This window comes from Quercus lobata, chromosome 7 (genome assembly GCF_001633185.2).
Source record: "Quercus lobata isolate SW786 chromosome 7, ValleyOak3.0 Primary Assembly, whole genome shotgun sequence".
Classification (NCBI taxonomy): Eukaryota; Viridiplantae; Streptophyta; class Magnoliopsida; order Fagales; family Fagaceae; genus Quercus; species Quercus lobata.
In genome coordinates this window covers 33819648-33838370 of record NC_044910.1, presented here as the reverse complement: position 1 = coordinate 33838370, position 18723 = coordinate 33819648, and the positions used below count along the sequence as shown (strand labels likewise).

Here is an 18723-nt window from a genome sequence, read left to right as displayed (position 1 = left end):
CTTAAACTAATTGAAAGCTCCAAACCGACACAATGTTGCACTCTTGCAGTCTTGCACATCACATTCGCAAAGGATTTCATGTTTAACTACATTGTTCTGAATTTTCGCAACTCGGCAAACCAGAAAAAAGAAAAAAAATGATAGGCAAACGTGTCAAAAAGCTGACCCAGATTAGGACACGCCAGCTCTAAAAGCCTTGAACGTGTCTTACATGCAGTAATCCATGGAGCCTTATATAAACATGTTACATGAATTTCCACAACCAAATCCAAAATCACACTGAAAATCTTGAAAGAAAGCAAAGCATGGCACAGGCAACAGTTACACCGCAAGATCAACAGGCAGAATATTTTTCCTTGTTGAGTGGCCACACCATACCAGCGGTTGGGTTTGGCACTTGGAAATCTGGTTCAAAAGCTGGCGAATCTGTGTTCACTGCCATTGTTGAGGTACTGCATGCCTACAATTGTTCTTTTAGGCATGTCACTAATCTAACCTATAAAGTTCTATAAATTGGACATGAATTCATGTGCTATGTAGATCTGTATTATTGAGTCTATTATATATGAATCATTTATATCGCCGTCAAATTCAGATAATTATTTTGTAACATGCATGGGACATGTTACTTTTGCCTAAAAAAGCAGCACCAGCATGCTCTGGAAAACAACAAACCTCATTGATTTTTTTTTTAACAGACAAGGAATGCTGATCTTTCCAGAGACAATGAGTTATTACTAACTTCTTTGTGACATTAGGGGCATTGATTTTAGGGAAATGTTAGCGAATGTCCTGGCTAAAAATCCAGTTAGAAAAAGTTTTTATGGGAAAGAAAAAAAAATTAATATTTTAACAGCTTTTTTTCATTTCCTATAAAAGTGATGTCGTCAAAACTTTTTTAAAATGAATTGGAGCACTTGTTAACATGACTCTTGATTTTATTACTAACTTCTCTTCATGCTCTGGTTGATTCTTTCTATAGTTTCCTCCAAGAGATCTATGCTATATCTAGCTTCTACTTGTAGACTAATAATATCAATTGGGTTTTTGACCATTAATGCTGCAGGCTGGTTATAGGCACATAGACACGGCTGCGGCGTATGGAGTTCAAAAAGAGGCATGGCTCTCACTATCTCTCTCTCTAAAGTCTAAACTCTTTTATAACCCTTTTTTTTAAAACAAATCTTTTCTAACTTAGTACCATAGTGATCTATCATCTATACAATACAGCAAGATAATTTTCTTTTTTACACGTATCTGCTGACAGGTTGGGCAGGGACTCAAGGCTGCCATGTCGGCAGGAGTTGAGAGGAAGGAACTCTTTGTTACTTCTAAGCTATGGTAATTAATATATGATAGTTAATAGATTAGTAGTATTAATATTAATATTATATATAACTATATAAGTTTGTGGTAAAGTCTTAAACACAAATTAAAAAATAATTATTTATTTTTTATGATTGATTTAGTACTATTTACTATTTAGCACAAATTTATGAATATTTTAAGCTTATTAATGTATAATAATAATGTATTTCCAATTCACATAATCATGAGTCTCATTCATCAAAGACTTAGGGTTTGTTTGTGATCCGTTTATTTTGCTGAAATTTAAAATTTTTTTTGTTGAAAGTACTGTAGATAAAGGTAAAGGTTAGTTGAAATAGTACAATGAGACCTATGAATAGTACCATGAGACCAATGAATAGTACCAAAAACTGCAGTGAGACTCATGAATAATAACAAAAATAAGCAAAATAGTAAAATAAGTTAGCGAAACAGACACGTACTATTTTTTTGAGATGGAAGTATAACGATCAACTCTAGATCAACTCTAAATTTTACCGCAAAAGATAATAAACTAATGTCAGTGAATGTGATTTTTTCACATCAACGAGATGATAAATGAGGGTTTGCATTGTTTTAGTGAATTGATAACACATTAATTTTATCTACTAAAATTAGTATTATACCTAAGAACACACTTTAAAAAAAAAGTTTATGGAAACATCCCTGCTCTTACATTTTTTGTGGATTATGTTATGTTTCAATGACTTGCAAATTGAGATTGTTGTCACCTCTACAATTAATCTGAATTACCTTTTGTTTTGGGGGTAAGTTTGTGGAAGCATTTTACAAGAAATTGACAACAACTTTAACATTTTCTAATTGCTAGATGTTAAATTGCTAGCCTTTTGTAATAATTTAAGAGTAACTTTATGTTCTCCAAAATAGATGTCAATTGATTAAGACTATTAAAAGGCACAGGTTAGTTAAAGACCGAGTCCACGAGGAGTATGATAACCAAAAGCTCATTTTTGTGTTATGTGATGGTGAATTCAGGTGCTCTGATTTGTCCCCAGATATGGTTCGTCCAGCACTGAAAAATACCCTTCAAGAGCTCCAACTTGATTACCTAGACCTTTACTTGGTAATTTTTGTATATACTCTGTCTTAGCTAGCTTTTCTTACATATAAATAATGCAAACATGAGAGGTTTTGATTCCATTGCATGGCAGATTCACTGGCCTTTCCACCTTAAAGATGGTGCCAGCAAACCCCCCAAGCCTGGTGATATATTGGACTTCGACATGGAAGGGGTTTGGAGAGAAATGGAGAAGCTTGTCAAGGAAAATCTCGTTAAAGACATTGGGGTTTGCAATTTTAGTCTTAAGAAGCTCAATAAGCTACTGGGCATTGCCCAAACTAATACTATGCCCTCTGTGTGTCAGGTGATAACATTAAAATATGCAGTAATTGAATTGAAGTTTAGTTTTCCAGATATAATTGACAACAATATGCAGTATAGACACATCTTTTCTTGGAAATGTTTTCACAATTTCACAGCGGTTAAGGTGACAAATTGTTAGTGATAGACATATCAAAATCTCAGTGATGAGACATGCGAAAATCAATAATAACTTGTCAACTTAGCCAATTAAGTTTTGAAAAATATTGTGAAAAAGACCTAGTTTGTAGCATTAGTATTACTTGATTGACATAAGAACTTGGTATTTATATATAAAAAAATTGAATGTAGCATTATCAACATTTTATTTTGAGGTTATTTTTGTGTGTTTTTGGAGCTCAGATGGAAATGCATCCTGCGTGGAGAAATGATAAAATGCTAGGGGCTTGCAAGAAGAATGGCGTTCATGTCACTGTAAGAATAATACTAGCTTATTTGGATGCCTTATTAGAATATTTGTCATATGGTTCTGTTTGTAATTTTGGACAAGCATAATTTAATTCCTTCTTCCTAGGCTTACACACCACTGGGCTCATCAGAAGGAGGTAGAGATCTGATCCATGATCAGACTGTAGAAACGATAGCAAGGAAGCTTAACAAGAGCCCGGGTCAGGTGCTAGTGAGATGGGCCATCCAGAGAGGAACAAGTGCGATTCCCAAATCAAGCAATCCAGAGAGGATCAAAGAGAACATCAAGGTCTTTGGGTGGAAAATCCCAGAGCAAGACTTCCAAGCCCTTTGCAGTATCTCAGATCAAGTATGTCTAACTCTAATTCCATCTTGTCAGATATTTTTCAATTCAAATAATAAGTTTAGGGACACAAATTTTTTACAATTTATAATGATTATTAAAGTGCATAGAGTATGTCAGATATTTTTCAATTCAATAATAAGTTTAGGAACACAAATTTTTTACAATTTATAATGATTATTAAAGTGCATAGAGTATCACACGAACGTAATGTTATTTCAATCACAACTTATCATATTAGTAGTTGTGAACAAGATTCTAGAACTTTTTGTACTCCTTAGCATTGCTCTTTGGAATTTGGTACTGTGTATTGGCAATTGTATGCATCAATTAGGCCACATTGATAGAAATGTGTGACATTAACTTTGGTTATGGGTGCAGAGACGAGTCCTGGATGGTGAAGATTTGTTTGTGAACAAGGAATCAGGGCCATTCAGAAGCGCAGATGATATATGGGATCATGAGGATCAGTGACTAGCTTATGAGGTAGCCCCTAGAATGGACCTCAACTTTTGGGGAATGAGCTTGAGCTCAGCTCAATGACTTTCTTGTACTGTTGCAACAAAATAAATAAAGTTTTTTAATTTTCAATTTTACAAGGCAATTGCTTATATGAAAATTATGACATGGGATTATACAAAAGATGGGATTATATGAAAATTAGCTTAAGCTTTTTATTTTTATTTTTATTGTATGGATAGCAAGGTCCTACTAAGAGGTTGGTCCAGTGAGGGGTTGATCTGGTCAATGTTTTTAAGGTTTATTCCCTAGTGGTGGGATTAGACTTGCTTAATTAATAGTGTTCTAAGAGTCTTGGACTGACGTCTACCACGTTTTCACTAGCATTAATTTGGTGTATGTACAACGAACGCTAACCATTAATTAGCATTATTTTGGTAGATGAGAATTCTTTACCTACAGAAGTTACAACTCAACAAACAAGTAGGTGGATAGGATTTAAAATTTAAAACAATGTCATTAAGTTATAGAAGAGCTTACTAGAGAACTAAACAATGTTATTACGCTATAAAGATCTTGCTGGATAGATAGGATTTTAACAGATTTAATAATGGTTAAGTCATGCCATGAGTTCTAGTTAATTCAATAAATATAGAGTTCTAGTAAAGGACTTGGTTTGTATGGTCGGGGAAAAAAAGAAAAAGAAAAACCATGTATATGTATTAGTACATAGATTTTTTTTTTAAAAATTTATTTATTTAAATTAGTGTGACACTGAGAATACACTGTTAGTTGATTCTCCCAAAAAAAGAAAAAAAAAAAAAACCACTTCGGTTAATTCAAATCCAAATATTAACATCTAGCTTTTATTTATTTATTTTTATATATAAAAAAAGAGCTTATTTTGCTTTCCCCTCAACTTGGGCTTTAATTTATTTGAAGAGTAAAACTATGGTTTGTTAGTTTCAGTGCATTAGCTTTTTCTAAATTAAATTTTAAAAAAGAGTGCTGTTAATGGGTGCTGTATGGCACCCGTTAATATGATAAAATTTAAAATAAACTATTCATGTTTTTTTTAAAGGAATTTGGAAAAAACCGAATATGTATTAAAGCTTTTTTTTAAGGGATTTGGAAAAAATTGAATATGTATTAAAGCTATGTCAGTTTAGATGGAAAAAGTCAAATCATTTTGCAAAATAACAATTGAAAAGTAAAATTTCCCAATTTCCTATACAGGTGAAATTTGTGATAGATTATAAATGAACCACGGTTAATTTATTAACAGGTGCTGGCCGATACCTGTTAACAAAGTCCTTTAAAAAAATCTCCTCTTTGTGTTGGTGTAGAGGTAGTTAACAATTTCCTCTGTTTGAATCTAGCCCATTTTTCATTTATGTTTGGCAAATGAGCAAATATCTTAAATCCAATACATTTTTGGTTGAATTCAACGAAAATACCATAATTCCAATACATTTTTCATTAAATTCAATGAAATTATAACTATTACAAATTCAATTCAAGAAAATAGCAATACAGTTTTCAAAGAATTTTTTTGTTGGTGTAGTGTATGATTAATAATTTCTTTAAAAGATTCAATTTCTCTTTTTTCTTGATTTCTTGATGTACGACTAATATAAATAAAATATAAATAGTATTATCTTTTTAAAAAAAAATTAAATTCAATGCAGTTATATATTTGGGTTTAATTGAGAAATTTAATGTAACGTTTTATATGTTAAGAAAATGAATTGTACTTAAATTTTAGCTTTGTTTGAATTATCTATGATCATCAATTTGTTATTTACAGCAATTATTTTGACTTATAAGAGGAGCCCCCCAAAAAAAAAAAAATTGCCCTTTTTATGTTGCCACAACTCAAAATTAGAGAAAAGAGATATATATGTGAATTCGAAGGAATGAAATTACACAGGTAAAACTAAACCCCAATATTGATGGGTTTCGAATAAATTTGTCAATAAATGAAAATCACATTGCTAATTAATGAGCTTCAACCTCATCAAAACGCTTTGATGATTTCCTCCGACTCATAAAGCTGAGAGACCTAGAAATCTTCAATATCGTATTTACTCTACTTACTCCTCCATCAAGAGCACCACACTCTTTCTTTGACCCTATTCTGTCTATCACTGTAATCCTGTTGTCATTCACAATCACAGATTCTGGGCTTTTCCCACAACATTTAATGGACCTATAGTCAAGAAACTTTGGGTTGTTTACATTACTCTTACTATTTTTAGACATGGACTTGGTTGTCTGGCTTTTGAAGAACAAGCATATGGCTGCACAGTCATCAACCTTGGAAGTAGGATATTTATATTTCCAGCCATTAATCGCATGAGCTACTAACAATTTGGCTGCCGTGGATCGCCTCTTTGCTGAACCAACTATTCTTATAACTTCGTTATTAGACAATGCATCCCATACCTGCAAAATACATAGTCAAACCAATACATTTTAGCTTATGGAAATTCCATATCCTCACCACATATCACACTGGTTTGTTTCTGATTTATTGGTATATTGTCTGTACATAACATGTGTTAAATGTGAATATTAAAAAAAGAAAAAAAATGTGTATCTTGTGTGAAATTGTGGACATTGTACGCATAGAGTGTACATTTAGAGTATAAAACAATAATTTCTCATTAAAAGGACAAGATAAAAGAAATTATTTTGTATATTTGTAGGACTGTACCTCCCACTTACATAAAAGTAAGTCTCATGTTCATGACGCAAGAAATAAAATCATAGAAGGTATATTATGTGAAATTATTTGTGCACATGATATACTACACTTCCATTTCATATAAATATTAGAATTTTATAAGGAAATTCTTTAGCATATTTGGTGTGTTACGTTATCCTCTCATATAATGGTAGACCCGATCAGTGGATTCTTTACATGAATTGTAGTTTAGTCTATTAAATAATTTGTCTTTATACGTGATTCATACGGAATTTAGATTTTATGTGAGAGGAAAGTATAGCACAATATGTGCATGATATAATTTCTCCTACTTTACAAAATGTCTAAAGCATGTTATTTTATTTTCTACAAAACATATAAGTGGCTTTTTAAATTCTGCATTTTGAATTCTTACCCCATCTGTTGCTAGAACTAAAAATTCATCATTGCTTGTGATTTTCCTATAACAAACTTCTGGAGTTGAGATGAGGCCACAATCTTTGATGCAGAAATCTCCAAAAGCTCTTGACATAGCCAGACCAGGGCAATCACATTCAGGCATCCATACTCTATAAACGTCAGGTTCCTCATCTGCTGCGAAAATTCTACCTTCACAACTCTTGATTCTTTCTGCTTCAGCTGAGCCAACATCAGAATAAAAAGGAAAGAGAGAAGATCAATTACATGCTTTGAGGAGAGGAAGAGAAAGAAAACAAAGAAGGATGAAATAGAAAGCCTCACAAGGAACACACGGTTTATGGTCAGCTGTGAGTTGAATAGGAACAAGTTTATCATTATCTCCTCTAGTGCCAAGAACTGCTCGAGAATCCCCCAAGTTGGCAATTATTAGGTGTTCATCCTATAAATAGCAATGGCCAACAATAATATTGTTAGAATAACGAATTAAATGATTTAACTCATAATTTTCAAATAATTTAGGCCTTTGCAACACATGGTAGTTTATCACATTATTAAAACAAGTGACGAGTTTGAATTATGTTTTTACTGTTTATTCCATGTCTCATTTAAAATTTAAAAATCTCACATGTTGAATCTTATTTATAATGATAATATATGTATATATATATATATATATATAAATTTTTTTTTTTTGGTCGGTAGAAATGTACTATACCTACCTAATCTTAACCGTCATCATAAGATTATATATATATATATATATATATATATAGTACATGGATTGTTAAGATTATACAGATATGACTCCATGCTTTTTGGTAGATTAAAGTTGGCAACTAGAAAATGTCAAAGAGACTCTTTCAAATGGTGTTGAATAATACCTGTTTAACTATAGTTACAGCTGTAGTGCCACTGCAATAGCTATCAATGGAGGAATCTAGACCAAGTTCTTCATCTGTTTCATTGAAAGCTTTGACAAAACTTGATTCCCATGAAGAAAATGAGAGATTTTGACTATTTTCATTGTCAATACTATCTTTGCTATCCAGACTGCTGTCACTGTGATCATTATGATCATGGTCCTCTTCATCATCAGCACCAAAGTCTTTGCATCTATTATGTTGTGAGTCTTCTACTGCTGCAGTAAGCTTTGAGGGTAAATTATCACGTACCGTTCGTGCAACTCTGTGACCCAAGGGACCATGACCATCGAACACACCGCAGAATAGCCTTTCTTTATCACCAGTAAAATCCTGAAATATTAATTAAAGAATTCACCTTTTTTTTTTTTTTGAGTAACAATTATAGGATTCACTTGGTGCTTATATTAAAGCATGAACTTCAAAATAAAATCTCCAATCAAATTTAAAACGTTTTAATTAATTAGATACCGTTTTAAAAGTTTATGGTTCTATTGAAACTAGCTGAAACTATAAAGTTTTATTTGTAACAATTTAAAATTTTAGGTTTAGTTTGAAACTTTTGAAATTGTATTTTTAATTTGAAACTACTCTAGAGCATGGATTGATAGGTGCAACAGACGGTTTAGCAAAGCAAGAGATAAATACCCAACAGCAGCATTGACGAGAATTCTGATGAATAACAAAACAAAAATATGTTGGAAATGTTTTGAAATTTTAAAACATGTACACAAAAGAATAATATACAACGTCCATTGCTTTAAACGTCAACTAGTTGGGCATTAATTAGAATAGACATAAACGAAGCATGAATTAAAGCCAAGATATTTATCAATCGCATCAAAATTAAAATAACTTTAGATAGTATACAAACAAAATTAATTAAATTTATAATTTTAAAAAAACGACAGAAAGATGGATATTTGCAAGAACAAGTTTTCATAAAACAAAGATAATGACAAAGAGATTTCTAGTTTATCTGGTATCTCCTGGTATTTCTAATGGAAATTTTTAGGATTTTAATTCTCTCACATCTAATTATTGAATTATCAAATAACAAAGAAAATAATGTACCTCCCAAACTGTCATGGCATCTTGATTGGTGCCTTTTCTTCCTTGCTGGGTGTACATTGATATGAAGCTAGAATGTCCTTCCAACCTTATACGAGCCCCACCATCCCCATATTGTGTTTCACCCTCATCAAACTGGTTTTCATTCTCATCCCTATCATCCTCCTTGGCCCTTCCATAATTGACATCCTTAGTACAACAAGCTCCCATTTATGGAAATGCCAAAGCACTTTCTGGAAAGAAAGTGCTGGAAAATGAGGGGAGGATTTCTTAGGGACTGATTGTATGGAATGAGAAACCAAGGAATTAAGAGAATTCAAGGTTATGGGTTTGATGTGTAAAGCCTAGAAAAAGTTGTTTTTAGTATTTATATGGTAGGACAAGAATGGCTGTAAACAAGGAATCAATCATTGATTTGAAAATGGAAATGTCTTTTTTAAAATTTTAATTTTTTAAATTAAAAACTATTTGGATAAAGAATGCAACAAACAATTGAATTTTGATGAATAAAAAACGCCGTGCTCCTCGTTCTTATGTTAGTTGTTCTCTGAACATAGAATTCTCAGACGTGCTAATCTTAAAAGTAATAACCATGTAAAGTCAAAGAGATCTTTTCGCTTGCTAGAGACAGAGCCTGTTTCACAATTGTCAGGTGTACCCTCCCTATCATTTTGTTGTTTATTATCTAAATTTAGTTTTAATTTTTAGTAATAAGAGAAATCTACATACATCATTATCTTCAATCATTTTAAATGAGATAGAATTGTACTGCATATCATGTTTTCTCATTTTTGAACTGTACCACAACAATATTATTATAAGCTAAACCCATAAGTTTTTTTTTGGTTTGTGAAGAAGGTAGTGGAACTAAACCCATAAAGCTGATATAGGTTCTGCTGTCATTTTATTTTTTTTGGTTTAGAATACTAAGTATTTTAACACACATACTAGAAGATGGGAGTATGTTTTTTAAAGAAACTTACAATAATGTATAAACTATCATTTTAATTAATAATGGTATAGGAGTAACAAGTGGGTTTTTTATTTTATTTTTCTTATATATGATTATTATTACAAGCATCCACCATAAACTATATAGGGATATTTGCAATGAGATTAAATTAAATTAAGTTGGGTTGTAAAGTCCATATTTATATATTTCGACTACTCAACAAGTTGTTCAAAGCAAGGGAAAGTTCAATAAAACATTATTTTATTTAAAAAAATAATTTATCTATCTTTTATTTTGTATATAAATATGAAACTTGATAATTATGATAGAGTTTCTCAAAAAAGAAAAGAAAAGAAAAAAGATAATTATGATAGATGGTATTAGAAAAACATTTATTTTAATTATATTTGTATATGAAATATGATATTTATGGTATTTATTAATAGTTATTTATATTTATTATGATTGTGTGTTTATATGGAAATATTAAATATATGGTTATGGTAATTATTAATATTTAATAATAGATATTTATTATGATTATGTTTTTATATTAAACTATCTATTCAATCATTTAATTGAGAGTTTAAATATAATTAAATGATAAAATATAATTAAATTATAGAATATAATTTAAGTCCAATTAAAAGATATATATTAAAATATTGACATGTAAAATTGTGAGAATACAAAAACTTATGTAGCAAAATATTATATGGTTAATCAAAAGTCAAATGAGCTTAGCTTTACATATATCATAGTTATAAAACAATGCCATGTCATTTTTTTTCCCAAATAATAGCATAAGGCCTAATAAAAATTAATTCAATAAGAGTGTGTATTAGACCTTATGTTTTCATTTGAAAAAATCTTATGCGGCAATGTTTTATTAGAGGATATAAATATGGGTTGCATTACATCTTAAACTTTGCAATGAACATCAAAATTCGAGTTCTCTCACAAAAAAAAAAAAAAAAAAAAAATCATAATTCAAGAATAATTTATGATATCCACCACCATCCAAATAGACTCAAAGTGGTGAAAATTGTAAATACTATTCTAGTTTAAGTTGCACATTGCAAATTCGCCTATAGTTTATGAAACACATTTCTAATGCTCTCATATTTTTAGGGTGGATAAATGCCTACTAAACTGTTAATTTAATTACACATTTGGGTGGACATTGTAAATTAACATAGAATTGCAATGTAAATTGTAAAATTTTGAAGTTCAGAGTGTATTATGTAAATACAATTATAATTTGGAGTCGAAGTGCAATGTACACTTATAATACATCTTTTTCTACAACTAAAAATTTTTATTAAAAAAAAAATCTCATAAAATAGTAAGCAAATTTTGGATTTGTTTGTTTTTTTTTTTTTTTACGCTCAATATCTAGACAGATTAGAGAGGAGTGGAAGTGATCTGTGACCTCATCTCCATTTTAGGCTTATACCCAATCATGTCCTATCCTATATTTATCTATGTTGACAAGCCATCTCTTTTTTGTAATGATTCACAAATTCGAAAAAGTAATTGGTATAAAATGATACCACGTTATTCATATCAAAATTCAATAAACGAGAGACATGTGTGCAAAAATAACTATTCACTAATACATATTTTTCAATTATTAATATGTTAGTTATTTTTTGTTAACATGTTTCACACTTATTGGATTTTGATACCGCTAACATGGTATCATATGATATCAAATACCTTCTTCACAAATTTGACCTCACCATTTTTTACCTCTTATTTATAGTAAATTATCTTGTTTTAAATTGCGCGATCCACTTTGAAGCTTGGTCCTATATCCTGTAGAACAGTCTCACAGTAAAAACAAGGGAAAATCACACAAAAAATAGTATCTTCAGGGGCACCTTAATCGATCTGATCATATTATCCTCTATTGTTCTTGTTCAAAAGTTTTATTAATTAAGATAATTCATTAAAAAAAAAAAAAAAAAAAAAGATGATTCATCTATTGTATTTCGGTCTCTGACACCCAGAATTAACAGATGGTATGCACTCTTAATTGTGAAAAGTCAGATAACACCCCTAACTAGTTGTCCCATTCCATATCAACAATAATTAAGATTTTTAATTATTCTTGCCTCTGATGGAATAAAAATATCATCAATAAGTGAATGAGAGAGGAAAAAAAAAATGCAATGGGTGTCTTGATTTGAATTTTTTTTTTGATAATCAGACGTCTTGATTTGATTTATATATGAGTTTTGTTGATAATTTGATAGTTGGGAGGGGAGGGATTTTTGTTTACTGGCTTAAAATGTGTAAAATTACAATTTTATAATATATATCATACCATAGTAGAACTTATTTTTAAGAAATATCTTGCTGTCCAATAGAAAAGAGAAACGAGGAACAATTTTCTAACCAATTCACGGGTCATCATCTTCTTTAGCAAAATAAAACAAGAAAAAAAAGTAATGTTATTGTTATAAATTATATTCTTGTTAATTATTATCTAGACCCATCATTAACATTATTTTCTTACGTTAATAAATAATGACATTGAGATTGAAATTATTTTCGAGCAAAATTTGAGTCCCTAGAAACGCATCTTGATAGACTGATTTCCTTTTTATAAATTTGATGGGCCGACGTTAATTTGGAGGAGCAAAATATAATTAAGAAGTGGCTTTTTCGAGCTTCTTCTTCTTGACAAAAGAAAATGGCTTTTCTCAATAAAGTAGTATAGATGATAGGGCATCCAAATCATTATAGAAATTGAAAGTAGAATAATTTCCAGTTGTGGATTAATTTGAATATCGGCTTGGAATAATGTAGTGTGACAGGGAAAGAGACAGCAAAGAGACGTATAGAATTTTAGATGGTCAGTTTGCTTAAGCCACAACTAGGCATAAATTGTTTGATAAGCCAAAAGCAGACATATATCTTTTCCCTCCTTTGATTCCTTTCTTAGTTCTTTTGCCTTCGTGCTTTCGTGTTTCTTTCTTCTACGTTTAAATTTATTTTACATTTCTCAAACAGAATTCGTACTACAATTGCAATGCTTGCTCAGTTTTAAACATGTTGAGACAAAGAATTCATTGGAGATCGACTGTACAAAACCAACTAAAATGGATGAGTTTTATCATTTTATTTTGCGTCCTTTTTTTCTTTTCCACAAATAATAATAGAGATAAAACTTTTTTTCACTTTTTATTTATAAAAAAAATTTGTTGAGGCAACAAATATTAGGATCATTTCCATTTAAAATCAATTTATTTCAAAATTCAAATTAAATATAAATCTAAAGATGTGCCCAATAACCAATATAACATTATTTTTAAATTTTAAATGAAGTGTCACTTTGTAGACCGTTAGATCCAGCAAAATAAAATAAAAAACCTGAAATTGATTCTCTAGGATCTTGACACATGTGGCAAGTAGTGTTTATCAAAACATTTCCTTTACATGCAATAATTATTTCATCCACAAAATGTGATTGGTATAACATCATTTATCTTCTTCCTTTTCATCTTATGCCACACATACGAATTGTGATTAGTATAGCACCATTGCCGCATGCAATACTTATCTCATACATCCGATATATTAGGAACTCTATTTTATTACAGTTAAATGGAGTGATCGTGTTCCCTTTTCCTTCGTATACTACAATCACACCATCTAAAGAACTGTGAAAAAAAAAAAATGTGTCATAGCCTCATAGGACTAGTTGATTTTCCCCAAACCGTTTGTTTGAGACTATGAGGCGTCCTAATTTATTTCAGATGATGTACAGTGTCATTGTTCTCGTCCGTTTTCTCTTGGTATTACAAGTTACAAGACACTGGTTTTTTCATCTTTTTACTGTAACAGTGGAAAGTGAAAACCATTCCTTTCCAGCCCCAGTTTTCCTTCCCAATTCAATGGGTGCCTTAGACATATCACGGGCTTTTGTCTTTTGCTATAACAGAACCAACAAACATTAATTTTCCCATTCAAGCATCTCTTAACGTCTATTTTTAGTCTAGCTAAAGTTGTTAAGCAAACGACACAGATCAGTATAAAGTTTCAATTTTGAACCTCATATTGTTGCCATTACACGGCGAAAATGGCCCACTATCATTATTTAGCAAAAAAATTAGCAATTTACTACTGTTTTGGAAATATATAGGGATCTACTACTTTTTTGAAACTCGAGTTTTTTGAAAAAATATACTTTGAAAAATTTTGAAAATTTTTTATGGTATTCGAATTCCATAAACTTGAGTACCATGAAAAACTCGATTTCACCAAACTCGAGTACCAAAAAAATGGTAGATCCCTATATATTTTCGAAACAGTGGTAGATTGCAACATAGTTTGCAAAAAGATGCTATTTGGCTATTTTCACCGCCATTACACCAAGATATTAAGACCCAGCACAATGTTGCTATCGAGTATCAACAGCTCGATGCCTTGCTTTAGTTATCTTTCTTTGGCAGGAAAGGATCTTTCCTTTACCTTGACTGGATTATGCTCATTCCAGTGATGAAGACACTCAAAATATTTGTCCTTTTTGTAATGTTTGATGTGATAAGTTGTGATTAAAACATCATTTTATGTTGGATATCACTTTTTTATAAGCATTACAATCACAACATTTCATTTCAACAGTTGAAAATTATTGTGTTTCTAGACTTATTGTGCTCATAAACTCATACATACTATTGTAAATATGTAATTTTTACATTCAGATGTTACTTTAAGCCAAGAAATCGTGATTAATAGACTGTATCAACAAACTCCATCATAGTTGAATTTGAACTTTCTTGAAAGCTGCTGCAAATAAGATTCTTGATCATTTTAACCTCATGTACATAGCTTTTTAACTTTGGTATGTTTGTACTTTTTAGTTTGTACAACTACTAGATTCTGCAGTATCACAGACAGCCTAATAAATTTCGCCACTCGCTTCAACGGAAAATTGGAAATGCAACAAGCTGCAACCTCATAGCAAGAATTAGACTCAATGTCACATAAAAGGTTAAGGGGTTGCCGACTTGCAGCTTGTATTTACACTGAATCTTCAGCTATAATTTAACCAAAAAGAAAAAAGAAGCCTCTGCTAATATAGTTCTCATCTTTAATTAAAGCAATCACCCAGGTTCTTGGATATGAAAAAAGAATCTTTGTACTTCAAATTCTAGATAAAAAAAATAAGGATAACATGCTGAATACCCTGTATAAGAATATTCTTATCACTAAGTTTTTTCTATGAGCAGTGTAGATGTAACCAATTTAGGAAGGTCACCATCTAGAATGACCATTCTCAATTGTTAAACAACCCACATATTCCCTGCAAATCAAGTTCCATATTCCACCAAAATGAATTTGAACAGGATTACTGGTTTCTAGATGAGCAAACCTCAAAAACAGCATCAATAATTAGTCTCATCAACAGTATAATGATACTTCAATACCACTTCCTAGAACATAAGGAGTAACATTAACACAGTAACCAGTATTCTTAAAAAGTTATCCTAGGGGGGGAAAAGCGTATCAAAATGTTAGTTACATGGAAATTTAAACCAAAGTTAAAGCTCAAAGCACTTAGAAATTCTGTTCAGCTTTACTTATGCAACATCTAAAGTTCCTAAAAAGTGACTATTAAGGCCAATGAAAGACACTGAACATACGAAAATTTTCATTTTCTGCTACAAACCCTTACATCAAAAGTAATTCTGAGGATACAAAGGCCCAACAGATTCAAGAACCAACAACATTTTAATGGTAAAACAAGAAAACATTTAAGCTTTACTTTTTTTTCTTTTTCTGTTTTTTGTTGATAAACTAAACTTTACTTAAACAGTAGCTAATCCTAAATAGTGATTTATTGAGAGACCGATGAAAGACATTGTAACAAATGAAATTTCATTTTCAGCTCCAATCCCTTGCATCAAAAGTAAAATCTCAGAATACAATTGCCCAACAATTACAAGAACTAACAACATTTGTAACTGTAAAATAACAAAAAATTTCAAAAAAGAAAAAAAAAAAAAGTTTCAAGAAGATATCATCTGTATGATTTGTTACCACCATTGATGAACAAGAACCCCACTTTCCCTGAGAGACCTAAACAAGTCCAAGCATTGTCCATAACTTTTCTCATACTTTGCACTCCTCTCACCGGGGCAACACCTTTGCCACCTATTGTAATGACACTCAAGAAATATCTCATCAATCAAACATATCGCCCCGGTCTCAAAAAACCTTGGAATCAAATCGAATTCCGTCCCTTCCACATCCATTTTCATCACCACAAAATCCCTCTCCGTCACTGTGCTCTTCAACCACTCTGCAAAATCAAACCCCTGAATCTCATTCACCTCCCTCTTACTACCACCACCACCACCCGAATTCTTTGCGGGTTGAATTCTCCCCATTCCCCGTTTCGCCTTATCATCCTCCTCGACTTCCTTACCCGGGTCTCGATTAATTTCAAACATCAAACTCTCATTCCTCACCCACGCCGCGTATGGCAACAATGTAACCTTTTTCTTCTTCAACCTATACTCTTCGTGAAATGCCTTATCGGCTTCAATTGCATACACATCAAATGTCTTGTTTTGTTTAGGGTATTGCTTCTTAAACCAACTTCCTATACTAGAACCATAACTCCTAGCCCCAACATCAACATAAACATACCTATTCTTAAACCTAATATCAGCCATTGATGTTAAATACTTTATATTCTGTATGTTCCTCTTCAATGTAATCCACGGTTTCATCGGCTCCGTCGAAATCAACGGCTCTGCTTTCTTAACCAATTCCAGTTTATGCCCAGGAACAAAACATTTATTTACCGAATTGCCACTAGTTTTCTTAAATTTAATAACATGCTCGACCTCTTTTCTCAAAATGACTTCGTGTATAAAAGGCATCGAAGACTTTGAATCCAAACCTTCGATTTGATGAGATTTGATCAATTTGCAAGAATTGAAAAGCTCAAGGAAAGAATTGAAACTATACGTATCTTTTGTGGGGACTATGTGGGCCACCACGTAGCCTCCGGGCTTCACTGTCCGTACGATCTCGGAAGACAGATCCAACGGCCGAGACGCGTTGTCGAGTTTTCCCTCGCCGATGAAAACGAAGTCAAACGTGTTGTTGTCGAACGGGATTCGGTTCTGTGGCGCTTTAATTACCAAAGGACCCGAGGCTTTTTTAAAAATACCGATCGAGTCCTCGACTCCGATTTGTCTCAAAGCGTAGACTTCCTGTCCGGTTCGGGTCTCTACGGTTAACGACTTCGAGTCCGGCGAGAGGTAACCGTGGGCGACAAGATCTTGGAAAATCGAGGAGTAGAAATGGACGGCCTTGATCCAATCTTTGCTGGTGTAGAGGTCGTGAACACCACCGTTGGATGGTTTGACTGAAATAGCCGAGGAAGCTTCTGGACTCGTACTCGTTGTGATGACGAAATTGAAAGATTCAGGTAACGAGAAGAAACAGAAGTCACCAACGGTGCATGATTCGCCTGTGACGGTTACGACGTAGGTGAATCGGACGGCTATGATGAAAAGTCCGAATAAGAGTAAGCGTACAAGAATGTTTCTCAGGAAGCTCGGCTTGGATGAGGTCGAGTCCATGGTTAAAAATATGCACACTTTTTTTGTGAATGAAAAATTAGATTGTTAGAAAGAGAAAAAAAAGGGGTTGTTGTTGTTATTGCTAGCGAGAGCAGAAACGAGCGGAAGTGTGGTTAGCTCCGATTAAGGATGTTGTGCGAGAAGATAGGAGAGTGCAGATTGGGAAATAGAGAGGAAAACGAAGGGTAAAACGGGAATGCATGGTTTATATTTTGGAGGCGAAAGTTCCGATTATGGGGGTGAGGCCATGTCTGTCTGGAAGCTTTGCAGAGACTGAGTTTTTTTTTTTTTTTTTGGGGAGTTTTATTGAAAGTGGGAAATGAATAGGAAAGTCATAAGCGATAAACAACAAAGACGAGCGCGGGGGGGAGTGACCGGATTACCCGGTTACCACGCGTATCAAGTGAGAAAAGGAAGGAGCGTATAGAGTTGTGTAGAAAGGGAATATATATAAAAGTGGATTATTTTATTTCATAAATATTAAGATTGCCATCATGCAAATGCCACTTGAGCCTGATGGTTAGTTGGATGTTGCCTCCTCAGGACCGTGACTTGCGTTCAGCGTGGGGACTGGGGCATATATTCTGTCGATACTATTGTTTAAGAGGGTTTTTTTTTTTTTTTTTTTTTTTTTTTGGGAATCTTCAATTTTAATATTTAAAATATCATCAATTTATTTTTTTACAAAATTTTCAACTAACAGGGTAAATACGTAAAAAAAAAAAAAAAAAAAAACTGCTAGTTGAATTCTATTTTCCATGTTTTACTTCTAAAAAAGTGCTTTTAATATGCCAATAACGTTTTCAACTCTTTCAATTACTTTTTTTTTTCCTTTTACAACCGATTATATTTAAATTTCACTTCCCATGCTTTACTCTTAAAAAATGCTTTAATTTATTTTTTTATTTTTTCCTTTTACAACTGATTACATTTGAATATTAAAAAACTAGGATTAAACAAAAATAAATAACTACCATAAATAAAAGAGAAATAATATGTCCACAACATTTTTACAAAAAATTCTAAATGGTAGGTTGTTACTGGTTATTATTGTTGGGACAAAAAAGTAATCTTAGTGTTAAATTCA

General features: G+C 32.0%; 3 protein-coding genes across 3 annotated transcripts; 1 reads left to right on the top strand and 2 right to left on the bottom strand.

Annotated features, from left to right (window-relative positions):
* Positions 1–276: 276 nt before the first annotated feature.
* On the top strand, positions 277–4137 carry LOC115954315 (aldose reductase). Its single transcript, XM_031072237.1, has 8 exons — positions 277–449; positions 1067–1117; positions 1268–1341; positions 2344–2431; positions 2520–2732; positions 3092–3163; positions 3264–3506; positions 3882–4137. The coding sequence occupies exons 1-8, from the start codon at positions 306–308 to the stop codon at positions 3972–3974; spliced, it is 978 nt and encodes a 325-aa protein (XP_030928097.1). The 5' UTR covers positions 277–305; the 3' UTR covers positions 3975–4137.
* A 1703-nt stretch (positions 4138–5840) lies between these two features.
* On the bottom strand, positions 5841–9435 carry LOC115953850 (probable protein phosphatase 2C 65). The gene is made up of 5 exons (XM_031071668.1): positions 9081–9435; positions 7968–8339; positions 7408–7525; positions 7082–7305; positions 5841–6404 (listed from the first exon to the last, which is right to left on the bottom strand). The coding sequence occupies exons 1-5, from the start codon at positions 9285–9287 to the stop codon at positions 5958–5960; spliced, it is 1368 nt and encodes a 455-aa protein (XP_030927528.1). The 5' UTR covers positions 9288–9435; the 3' UTR covers positions 5841–5957.
* Positions 9436–15793: 6358 nt separating this feature from the next.
* Positions 15794–18030, bottom strand: LOC115953431. Its single transcript, XM_031071070.1, has one exon. It carries the CDS (start codon positions 17634–17636, stop codon positions 16077–16079), a length of 1560 nt encoding a protein of 519 aa, XP_030926930.1. The 5' UTR covers positions 17637–18030; the 3' UTR covers positions 15794–16076.
* Positions 18031–18723: the final 693 nt, after the last annotated feature.

Coding starts and splice junctions, on each gene's coding strand:
- LOC115954315 (XM_031072237.1), top strand. CDS start 306: ATGGCACAGGCAACAGTTACACCGCAAGATCAACAGGCAGAATATTTT. Junction 2,432..2,519: donor ATTACCTAGACCTTTACTTG/GTAATTTTTGTA, acceptor ATTGCATGGCAG/ATTCACTGGCCTTTCCACCT. Junction 2,733..3,091: donor CTATGCCCTCTGTGTGTCAG/GTGATAACATTA, acceptor TTTGGAGCTCAG/ATGGAAATGCATCCTGCGTG.
- LOC115953850 (XM_031071668.1), bottom strand. CDS start 9,287: ATGGGAGCTTGTTGTACTAAGGATGTCAATTATGGAAGGGCCAAGGAG. Junction 8,340..9,080: donor ATGCCATGACAGTTTGGGAG/GTACATTATTTT, acceptor TTAATATTTCAG/GATTTTACTGGTGATAAAGA. Junction 6,405..7,081: donor TAGTTCTAGCAACAGATGGG/GTAAGAATTCAA, acceptor TGTATTTTGCAG/GTATGGGATGCATTGTCTAA.
- LOC115953431 (XM_031071070.1), bottom strand. CDS start 17,636: ATGGACTCGACCTCATCCAAGCCGAGCTTCCTGAGAAACATTCTTGTA.